The sequence below is a fragment of the Hyperolius riggenbachi genome, chromosome 12, assembly GCF_040937935.1.
Source record: "Hyperolius riggenbachi isolate aHypRig1 chromosome 12, aHypRig1.pri, whole genome shotgun sequence".
Lineage (NCBI taxonomy): Eukaryota > Metazoa > Chordata > Amphibia > Anura > Hyperoliidae > Hyperolius > Hyperolius riggenbachi.
The window spans coordinates 193151880-193164052 of record NC_090657.1 but is presented as its reverse complement, the minus strand read 5'-3'; the positions used below and the strand labels follow the sequence as shown (position 1 = coordinate 193164052).

General features: G+C 43.5%; 2 protein-coding genes across 2 annotated transcripts in view; one reads left to right on the top strand and one right to left on the bottom strand.

Moving 5' to 3' along the window:
- Positions 1-12173, bottom strand: part of RIPOR3 (RIPOR family member 3) — a 562255-nt gene that overhangs the window by 182581 nt on the left and 367501 nt on the right. The window lies entirely within an intron of this gene.
- The window catches only part of PTPN1 (protein tyrosine phosphatase non-receptor type 1), a 157954-nt gene that overhangs the window by 104863 nt on the left and 40918 nt on the right, over positions 1-12173 (top strand). The window contains exon 2 of the mRNA XM_068264144.1: positions 8611-8701. Within this exon, the coding sequence (XP_068120245.1) occupies positions 8611-8701 (91 nt within the window). The remainder of the gene's footprint in view (positions 1-8610; positions 8702-12173) is intronic.

Sequence of the window (12173 nt, the reverse complement as noted above, 5' to 3'; positions counted from 1 at the left end):
CTCCTTCACGCGTCTCCCTCTAGTGTTCGGCTTGTTTAGATTGCGTCATCAATGCAAGCCGAGCACTAGAGGTAGACACGCAGAGGATGTCTGCAATCCCTGCGGGCATGGCGGAATAGGTAAGCAGCTACTGCTTCTACACACCCATGGGGGGGTGGGGGGAGAGAGGCAGGAAGAAGGGAGCGCAGGCATATGTGCGGGGGGGGGGGGGGGGTCAGGCAAGGGAGCGCAGGCACGCAGGGGGCCAGAATAGGGAGCAAAGGCATGCAGGGAAGCTTGGCGCAGGCAGAGAATCCCCGACATGGTGGAAGGTGGGGGATTCCCTGCCTTTGCGGTATAAGATGCAGGGGCTTCTTTCCATTTATTTGGAGAAAAAGTGCTCTCCATTTATTTGGAGAAAAAGTGCATTTTATATGCCAGAAAATATGGTAAATTGAAAAGAATTGACCCTAGTGCTGACTGTTTGGGGAAGAATAGCTGTTAAACTTGAATTCCTAACTCATTGACCCACAAAATATCTATTAGGGTTGTGTAGACAAGCGCATGTATCGTTACAACAACAACACCAAATAACATTTGTAAAGCGCTTTTCTCCCATGGGACTCAAAGCGCATAAGCATGGCTCTGACCAACGTGGTACAGAGGAAGAATTTTATAAGTCTGGAAATGCCAGGCTAAACAGGTGGCTTTTCAGTCTGGATTTGAATAGCTCCAGGGATGGTGCTGTCTTTACTGGGTGTGGCAGGGAGTTCCAAAGAGTAGGGGCAGCATGACAGAACGCTCTATCTCCAGATTTTTTGAGGTGCACTCTGGGAGTGACCAAGTTTATAGAACTTGCTGATCTGAGGTTGTGAGAGGTGTGGTGCAGCTTCAGCAGGTCTTTCATGTATCCAGGGCCCAGATTGTGCAGGGATTTGAATGTCAGCAGTCCAATCTTGAAGAGTATTCTCCATTCTACTGGTAGCCAGTGCAGTGAGCGAAGGATCGGTGTAATGTGACAGTGGTGAGGCTGGTTTGTTAGCAATCTGGCAGCAGCATTCTGCACTAATTGCAGGCGACGCAGGTCCTTTTTGGGGAGGCCAGCATAAAGGGCATTGCAGTAGTCCAGCCGTGATGTGATGAAGGCGTGGACTAGGGTTGGAAGATCCTCTGGGGGAATCAGATGTTTAATCTTTGCAATGTTCTTCAGATGAAAATAGGAAGATTTAACTACAGATGAAATTTGGTTTCTGAAACTCAATTCCCCATCGATTAGTACGCCAAGGCTGCGCACAAGGTTGGAGCGGTTTATGTCTGAATTCCCAATCCTGATTGGTGTTGCTTTAGGATAGAGCGGTTTTGATGGCGAGTGCTGGCTTTGGACAAACAGGACCACAGTTTTGTCAGCATTTAGGTTTCAACCAGTTATCATTCATCCATGCCTGTAGCTCAGCTAAGCAAGAGTTTATTTTTGGGGTAGGGTCTGTTCCACCAGGTTTGAAGGACAGAAGGCTGTGTGTCATCGGCGTAGCAGTGGTACATCAGGCCATGACGTAGGATAAGTGTACCGAGTGGCAACATGTAGATTGCAAACAGCAGAGGGGATGGGATTGATCCTTGTGGCACTCCGAATTGTAGAGGTGCAGGTTTGGACATTATAGGACCTAGGGATACTCTCTGTGTTCTGTCAGTCAGGAATGATCTGAACCACTGGAGGACTGATCCACTGATGCCACAGTACTGCAGTCTGTTAAGCAGGTTTTCATGGTCAACTATATTGTGTCTAGGTTGATATACTCTTTGCGCGTTTGGAACTAAAACCACCGTACGTATGCAGCACAAGTGTAGTATGAACATGTGGTTGTTACGTACAGCAGTTCCTGTATCACTGGTTTATTTCTGCTCTGAAGGTATTTTTGCCACAAAACTAGACTTGGGTAGATCTGAGATGAAACTGAAATACAAAATTGACTCTTTTGTAAACTTTTACTGAATTTTTGGAAGTTTCTGGCGTTCCATTCTTTCCAGTAATAACAAGCTGTGACTTGCTGCTACAGACAGTGTTCAGCATACTTAGCCTTTACTGCTTGTGAAGTTATTACAGGAATCCAGCCGTGTTGTGTGAATAGAGACAGAGCAGTGATTTCCCATAGTAATCAGGGGATAGTTACCAAGAGCTTCAGTAGTATAAGGATGTACATAATCTGATTGCAGATGCCATTGGCTCTCATAACATATTGCTTTGATTAGATCACCCATCTCTACAAAAAAATTAGGGCTTGGGGATAGACCTGCTGCTGCATACCACAGGGAATGTCCAATAAAATGTAGCCAAGCCCACTGTATTTCACACTGTCTGGGAAGGAGGCTGTGCAGAGCCAGATCTACCTATAGACATTGGGTTGGGTAACTCTGGTCTAGAGCACAGGTGTCAAACACAAGACCTGCAAGCAGAATGCAGCCCTCCTTGTAATTTTATGTGGCCCCCCCAAGAGCTTCAAATGTGCATCATTGTAAGCAGTAAAAGAACAGCAGGATACTGCCTTTCCTTTCAGAGGATGACAGTGTTTCTGGTTGAAACATATAGTGTGAGCCTGGGTGCAGCAGCAATCCACGGGACCCTTCCTTGGTTAAGTTATGCCACTTAATTGGAGACTATTCAATAAATGTTAAAGAGAACCCGAGGTGTGTTTAAAGAATGTTATCTGCATACAGAGGCTGGATCTGCCTATACAGCCCAGCCTCTGTTGCTATCCCAAACCCCACTAAGGTCCCCCTGCACTCTGCAATCCCTCATAAATCACAGCCATGCTGTGAGGCTGTGTTTACATCTGTAGTGTCAGTCTCAGCTGCTCCCCCGCCTCCTGCATAGCTCTGGTCCCTGCCCCCGTCCCTTCCCTCCAATCAGCAGGGAGGGAAGGGATGCAGGCGGGGACTGGAGTTCTGCAGGAGGCGGGGAGAGCAGTAGACTGACACTATAGAGATAAACACAGCCAGCTCTGACAAGCTGTTTGTCAGCAGCGTGGCTGTGATTTATGAAGGATTACAGAGTGCAGGGGGACCTTAGGGGGGTTTGGGATAGCAACAGAGGCTAGGCTGTATAGGCAGATCCAGCCTCTGTATGCAGATAATATTCTTCAAACCCACCTCGGGTTCTCTTTAAGACTTTAACAATTTGGCTGTGACTAAGACCCTGTTTTATATTTTGGCCCCTTAGATGATTGAGTTTGACACCCCTGTTCTAGACTAATGTAGCTGGAAAGTGTAATGGTTAAGGTCACCACCACACAGGAGACCAGAGTTTTAATCTCAGCTCTTTCTATTAAGTAAGCCAGTACCTATTCAGTAAGGAGTCATTGGGCAAGACTCACTAACACTGCAGAGTGGCCTGCTGAGCACGCTCTCAAGTGCTTAGAGTCCAACGGGAGAAGAGCGCTAAACATATAGATTGTAAGCCTTCCGGCATGGTCATCCTCCTTTTGTGTCCTACATGATCATGCACTTCCATTACTTTGCACCCATGCTAAGCATTTGAGTGAACTCAACTTGCCTAATCTCCATGCTCCCCTCCAGTGACTGACTAAGTATTACCTGGTACTTATACTGTGCTGTGTGATCTGGTCTTTCTTGTATTCCTGTATTGTCCTATTGCTGTGTGTCACCCCCTAAATATTGTCTGTATCCTAAACTAATGTCCAGCGCTGCGTAATATGTTGGCACTTTCTAAATACAATAAATAAATAATACAAGGGAGAGAAGAGGGGCATAGGGTCGTTTACAGAACAAGTTGAGGAAAAGCTTTTTGCCGATTTGTACCTCAGGAGCTTCCATGGCTCCTTTACTCAACATATTGCATGTCTAAAACAAAACAGGAAGGGCTATTACACTTCTCATTCTTTCATTAAACTACAGAACTGAAACTAATTCAGGACCATAGGCTTTACACCCCCCTAGTGACAAGGCTATTTCTTACAAATCAGGCCGCTGCAGGGTTGTACAACTCAGCACACAAGTGATTACCCCCCCCCCCCCCTTGCTGCCCACCAACAGAGCTTTCTGTTGGTGGGCTCTGATTGCTGCTTCTGTGTTTATTTGGGGGGATGTTTTTTAAGAAATATCACTATTTTTATATTTTTAATGCTACTCTCCCTCGCCCCGCCAGCCAATCACAGCGATCGGCTCTCATAGGCATCGGCCTATGAGATCCAATTACTCTGTTCCCCCCCAAGGGGACATCCGAGTGACATGGCTGTTCCCAGTACAGCGATGACATAGATCGCAGCGCTGTACAATGTAAATAGACGTCGGTTTCACCGTCTAACAGTGTCCTAGCGGCGATCGCCACTGGGAGACTGATGACGGAGTAGAGTTCTGTCATTCAAGTGGGGATGCGCGTGTGATCCCCTGCAAACCACGCCCCCAGGACTTAACGCCAATTGGCATGAGGGGAGCCGCTGCGTTCACTCCAGTTGGCATGAGGCGGTCTATAGGTGTTCACATTCACTTTAATGGGACTTTACAGTTTCAATATAGCAGATGTATGTGCATTTTTATTTAGAAAAATAATTTCCCACTAAATAAATCTTCATCTCACCCACTGTTAAATATTTCTGATAAATTGGGTTCCTTTATCAAATTCAGGCTATATCACCAGCTTGCAATTGCAAAACGGATTTTTTTTGTGGGCGGGGTGCGTCTAGGAGCATTTGCAATCTTGGAACATGGAATGCAGAGGCGGTAGTAGAAATAAGGGGGGGGGGTGGAATGGACTGTATACGGTAATATATGTGAGGAGGCCATTAGCAATGACCCAACTTGTATCCAATTTCAGCTTGTTTGTTTGAATATTAATCAACCCTCCCAATAGCAGAAGACAATGTTAAAACATATAAAGAGCCCTTTAGAGCTGTCATTAGAAAGTGAGGAATAAGTTTTGTATGGGGCCCAGTTGTGCAGAGCCTGTGTCTCTTCCCTGCAAATGATGCTGTGCTACAGCTGACAGTGCACTTTGCAGAATATCTGCGGTTAGCCCAATCTTCCTGCTCTGGCCTCATCCTTCTCTGACACACTTCCCATGCAGGTCACAATTTGCATAAATGACGCATGGGACACCATAGAGGGGGGAGAACTCCCCTTACTTCCCCAAACATCAACTTGCTGCTCTTCTTGTCAGCTCTGTCTCTCATGGTTTACAAATTAGTTCTTGTAACGCCTTACAAGTGGGAAGTGAGAAGGAAACTGAGGTTGCCATATGTATTAACTTTTAAACAATGCTGATTGCCTGGTTGTCCTGTGGATGCTTTTCTGATACTTTTATCCGTAGTCTCCTAACAAGCAACAGCATAATAACCTTTAAAGAAAAATATTTCTTTGTTACATCTGATACAAATCCTGCAATATCTCTGCAGTGTCTACTACTGCTTTAATGGAAGGAGACATAGGGTTAACATTATTTTTTTTACAAATTAGCTGCTTTGCTGAGGCAGCTAGTTGAAAAAGCTGAGCAGCAGCGCTGTACATAGTATATATTGTCTTGTCATTCAAGTGTCCCTCAGAGGGGGCTCACAATCTAAAACCTACCATAGCCATATGTCTATGTATGTATTGCGTAGTGTATGTATCGTAGTCTAGGACCAATTTTAGGGAGAAGCCAAGTAACTTATCTGTATGTTTTGGGATGTGGGAGGAAACCAGAGTGCCCAGAGGAAACCAATGCAGACACAGGGAGAAGATACAAACTCCATGCAGATAATGCCCTGGCTGGGATTCAAACCAGGGACCTAGCGCTGCAAAGTGAGAGCACTAATCACTACGCGACTGTGCTGTCTCAATGGTGATTTCCTGTAAGGTTGCTTACGCAACACATTTTTCATTTCCTGTTATTAAAAAAAAAAAAAAAAGTCTGAGTCCCATTCACCTTTACGTACCACATAGAAAAAATAAACAGCAAAACGCTAAAGCCCGAAGCATAACCTTCTAATAGACAGTACATTGCCTTTTCTGTGTATGAATCTTGTACATGGGGATCCTTGCTTTTGGAACTGTTCATAAAGTTTGGATCTATAGAAGATATTTTAGTATTTAACTACTCAAGTGTAGTTGCGGCGGGTGCACAACCAGTTTGTTTCTAAATGAGGCACATGTGGTATCATTTTAACCGGCACAAGTTGTAGAATACATTTTGGTGTGTTTTAAAGCTTGGACCCACATCACATTAAAAATAGTTAGGGACAAACTCAATCCAATATAAAAAGTAATTTTCAAAATTATGATCGAACTTAGGAAAGTATTAGTAAAACTACACTAGATGTATGTGATAACATTTTAACTGTGATAAGTAGTAAAAAATTGGTTTTAGGGTGATTTTAGAGTTAAGGGCTATGTCTTGTGTATTCTTTTTTTAGTGAGATACTGAATCAAAAACAGTTGTGTATATTTTGTACTAAAATAAGACTTGTAAAATGAAAACAAAGTCACAGAATATAAAAGAAAATACATATATTGTTACCTTAGTAACTTGGCATTTTAAATATGTATGCTATTAGGGTATATTACTGTTATTTTTGCAAATAAGGTCTTGTAATCATTGATAGTGTACAATGAGAAAGCAAGAAACACAAAACAGAAAAAAGACACTTTATTTACAAATACAATATTGTCACCATACGTTGTGCTAGGAACATAATCTAAATGTTGTAATAATCAGGATGTATAAGCAAATACAATTTGTGGATTTTACTTATAGTTATACTGTTTATTTTAAAGCTATAATGTATTTAAATGGATAAAAAGTGTGTTTTTTAAATTTTTCCCTTATTTTCCTTTTAGACTCTGAAGCCTCATAAAATTCACGTTTTTATTTAAAAAAAAAACCTAATTGCCCTACCTAAAACGTTGCAAATCCGTGGCTAAACTCTAACTAAATCCCCCCCAACTCTGACTTTCTTGGTCGTGGATTTTTGCCTCGGGAGGCAGAGCTTTCAGCTGCAGCTCTGCATCCATGCACGTCAATCTGTGTGTATCTCCACCTCTCCCCCGCCCCTCTCAGTGAAGGAAGACTGAGAGGGGCGGGGGAGAGGCGGCGATCCGCACTGATAGACGCGTGTAGAGGCAGAGCTGCAGCTGAAAGCTCTGCCTCTCATGAAAGTGCTCCCCACAGTGTGCCCTGGGGAGTTTGGGAGGATTTAGTTAGTGTTCAGGGGATGCAGCTTTTAGGTAGGGCATTGATGTTAAAGTGATTTTTAAAAATAAAAACGTGTATTTTGAGACTTTAGAGTCTCTTTAAACTGCATAGTAAATATGGTAATTACTAAACAAAAATGTCACACACTAAAAGCCTTACTTGTCCTAAAAAAAACACAAAACAAATATATAGATCAGTTGAGTGTGATGAGTAGTAATAAAGTTATTGGCGAATGAATGAGAGCAGCGCTGAAATGTGAAAATTGCTCGTGGGCTGAAGTGGTTAACTTTTGTGTTTTATGGCGTCAGGGTTGCTTTAAATCCCAGTATAGTTGTTCAAATTAGTGCTTTTCTCTTAGGCCTGGTTCACACTACAAGAGGTTTTTTAAGCATAGTGATTTGAAAAGCTCTTGGTAATGCAATGCTATGGATGATTTTTATGAAATCGCCTCGCTCAACTGAGAACAAATGCAAAGCATTACACTAGCAAGAGCTTTTAAAATCACAAGCACTTAGAAAAAGCTGTTGCAGGGTAAACCAGGTATGACACCTTTTTGTTTTAAAGCGGACCGGAACTCAGAACTTCCTCTCTGCTCTAAAACATACACAACAGCATTATAACACTTTTAAGTAAAAACATTTCTTTGATACAAATCCTGCAATAAATGTGCAGTGTGTCTACGTCCTGCTTTCATGGAAGCAGACTTATTGTTTACATCCTTTGTTTACAAATTGGCCACTCTGCCGTGGCAGTCAGCTGACACAGCTGAGGGATCGAATTACAGTTGTGATTAGTTACAGATGAGGGGGAATTAGACAGGCTAAACTCTCTAAATACATACAAGGTGCGTTTCTCTGTTTTCCTTCTGTCCTGTGCACAGGTCTACTTCTATCCCCCCTTGGACACGGCCTCCTCTGCTATTTTAGCATCTGATATATCAGACTATCAGGATCTGCAGAGGAATAGAGACTGAAGAATGGGAGGGAAGAGCAAGGAAAGGAATGTTCTGTATGTTCTTTGCACACCTGATAATCTCATCACTATGATTTATTTAGTGTTCTTGAGAGGGGGAGGGGACTCAAAATGCCTGAAGTATATAGTGCTGACCTGTTAAAGGTTTGTTCTTCTTTTTTTGGTTTTTGTTTTTTACAGTCGAAGTGTTTTTTGTTTTTTTTATAAGACAGGTTGATTTATTCCGTAAGTACTTAACTTTTCCCGTAGATGCAGCGATAATGATCTTTCTCCTCCATGTCAGGAATATCTAGTGTTACCCAAAATAATCCTTGTTTGAACGTAATCTCTTTTCCGAGTTGGCCTTGCCAAAACCATCAGAGGCCTCCCTGCCAAAGAAAGCACATTGGATGGAGGGGGGAAATGTCCGAGCGTTTTATCGCTGGCAGCCAACGCAACTGGAGACCTCAACTGCTTCCCGTCCTTCTGTCTTGCAGGAAATCCGACATGAAGCCAGCGACTTCCCTTGCAAAGTGGCCCGACTGCCTGACAACAAAACCCGCAATCGCTACAGAGACGTCAGTCCTTGTGAGTACTCGCTACTTTCACTTGTCGCCCCGGCTAAAAATAACTGGCTCTGTTTTTATTTGAAAGTGTAAAATGTTCATGATTGCAACGGGTAGAGATTTTATTGCACACAACTTGCAACGGTATGAAATTGCACTTTATAATGGTAAAAAAAATACCACAGTATGATAGTATTACGGTATTATACAATTATTTAGACCTGGCCCCCCCTTACATTAAATAATGTGCCCCCACCCCAGTAGTAGGTGGCCGTAGTGTAGGTAGCCAGGGATAGGTAATGCCATAAATAATTGTACTGAATGTCATTTTCTGCTGATGGGTCACTTTATAGTGACGCTCACTTTTTACTGACAGTTACTGTTTAATGGCCTACGAAAACCGCTGATTTTACTGATCACCTTGCTAAATGCTAAGTCACTAAACCTATTACCACACAGAAAATTTAAATTACCCACTAGTGAGGCAAATTACTGACTGCTGTAAATACCTCAAGAGGTCAAGAAACTGCAATTCACAAAGTTTAAAGCATTCGGTAAATCTGATCAGCTGGTAGCTCACACTCTCCATGTGGCGAGGGTCGGGTTCACTCTTGTTTAAAAAAAACATATCCGTGGCTTCGTTTTTTTGGCTTGGGCCAAAACCGGAGCAACGGATATCGGTGTTAAAATAGCGTCCATCTTCACACACTTTGAAAAAAGGAACCGCGGTATCCGGTTTGCAGAACTAAACAGAGAGTACGGATTTCACGGACCACGGATACACGGAGGGGTAGTGAAAGGCAACACAAAAAACGGATCTCCCTACACACAGGTTACTTTGCACGCAAAAACGGAAGGAGAACCGAATTGCCTACTGCCTGCTCCTCTCCTTAACATAAACTTTGTGGACCTCAAACACCCCCCCCCCCCCATAAGTTGCCCGCAGGTAGCCTGGAGGGGATAGCGGCTAGGAAGGAGGGCAGCGGGCACAAAATCTCCGACTTGTGCACCCCACTTGTGGGAAGACTCGCAGCTTCCTGTCTGACCTGCTCCAAAGCTGGTGAGACTTACTGAGCAGGGCTTAGTGAGTTGAAGGATTTTTTTTTTTTGGGGGGGAGGGGGGTAAATTACCAAATTTCTACAACATATGGGAAATCTTAGTGAATTTGGAAAAAAGTGTAAAATACCAAATGGGGTATTTTACTGACCTAAATTATTTTACCGAACTTCCCTTAGTGAATTAAGGCCTATGAATCCTTTGTGTGTTCAATAGTCACATGATATAAAAGTTGCTATCTATGTGGGCGTATTACCTAATCACCAATTAGGTATACAAATATCTTCAGTTTTTAGGCTTTGATCTATTTAAAAGAACATTGCTAATCCATACATCCAAGTAAATTGTTAATCATCAATGGAAATAGAGAACAGAATCAATGTAGATTTACCAGATATTGCCTCATCTGTGCTCGATGGACTGGAGAGCACCTAGTTTTCAGTCTTGAGCTTATACAGAGATATCCAGATCCCAGGATCACGCAGCTCGGCTACCCATTGCTGAAGCTCTCCTGAATGCCGGTTTTCTCCAGTCTTATGTACCATTTTGTACTACCATTGAATGAACTGTTCATCCATCCAGTTAATAGTGCCAATGCTAACAAAGTGCAGTTCTCCAGCACGTAGTCCAAATACACGTTGACCATTACGTATTTTACCAAGTCATGGAAACATAAGAATGCTTCCCTTTACTGTGTGACTCTGTCTATAGTTCCAAATATACCTTAACCTTTGCCCTCCCTCACACTGAGAGACAGGAGCCTTCTGTTGTTCTCACTTATGCTGCTTGAACTGTCCAGTATTCAATCACTTCTTTTTGGAGAAGTATCAGACTATAATATACAGATTGACTATATACATGATACACATTCATTCATACATCATCACAACATTTGTATCGCAGTGGGACAGTGCTTAACGACTTCTGTATCAGTAGTCACTGCCCCCTCAAGGACATGAGACTGCTGGTACCAAAAAACAAGGCTTACCAACGAATCACCGCACTGACTCACCAGTCAACACTGCTCACCCATCTCCGCAGGCCCCTCGCTCTACCGTCTCTATGACTGCAGAGCTCTGTGAGCTGGTCAGGAGCAGGTTTCATTGGCTCCTGGCCCTGTCATCAGTGTGAGCCGATAGGATTGGCTCATAGTAATCATGGGGTCAGAAGCCAATGAAATCAGCTCCTGATGGGCTCACAGAGCTTTGCCGCCAAAGCAACAGCAGAGCAAGGGAATCGTACACCTGAAATGAGCATGCAGCTTATGCAGTCAGTTGAATATGATTTTTCCTGCTTGGTCTGCCGATGAGGAAAATGCTAATATCGGGGAATATCTGCACACTCAGTAGATTGTCACCTGAAACTAGTAGAGGTTCTCCTCTTTGGTAGGAATCCGCAATTTATGGGCAGATAGCTAAAGGACATCCGAGGTGAAGAAAGAATACACAGCTTTACTTACCTGGGGCTTTTTCCAACTAGAAGTCTGTGTGTCCCTTGCCGCAGTACTGCTTTGCACCAGGGTTCTGCTGTCAGTCCTGTAGTGGATCACCACCTCTTGCAGGCGTGCTTCCAATGCCGGAGGGTTTTGCTTATGTGCAGTAGCAATGCGCATGTGCAGAACACTCCCGGCAATGGGATCGCTAGAGGCATGCACAGAAGCTGCAGACTCATTGGGTCGGTGATCCATTACGGGGCTGACAGCGGGACCATGGAGCACAGCGGAACTGTGCCAAGGAACACATATACTTCTAGGGGCTGGAGGAAGCCCCAGGTAAGTAAAGCTGTGTATTCCTCATCTTGTCGTTTAAAGGTAACCTGAAGCAAGAAATATACGGAGGCTTCCATGTTTATTTCTTTTGAACCAATACATTGCCTGGCAGCCATGCTGGTCTATTTGGCTGCAGTAGTGTCTGAAAAATACCAGAAACAACCATGCAGCTAATCCTGTCATATCTGACAATGTCAAATATCTGATCTGCTCTATGCTTGTTCAGGGTCTAGGGAAGTATTAGAGGCAGAGGATCAGCAGGACAGCCAAGCAACTGGTATTGCTTAAAATGATACAAATATGTCATCCTCCATATCCTTTTAATTCTAAACTCGTACCAGTTGGTGAAGCCAGTAGTGATAGTAACTTGCTCTTCATGCTGCTGGGTCTGGAGTTGTACTTTAGACTCACCCTGGCTTTGAGTTCAGACAGGGACGTAAATAAACCGTCTCTGAAGTCTTTGCAATGCGTATTGCTGAAGAACAGGAAACAGGAGACATTCCAAGTTCTCTATATGAACAGAGCTTTGTAAACTTCAGAGTCCCGTGAGGATGCCAGAGCGACAGTCTCATGAGTGTGACATTGTTGAGTTGCACATTTCCGAGGACAGCATATGTCTCTTCTCCAGCTCTCCTATTGTCACATCACGTCGTCACTGTGTATTGCCAG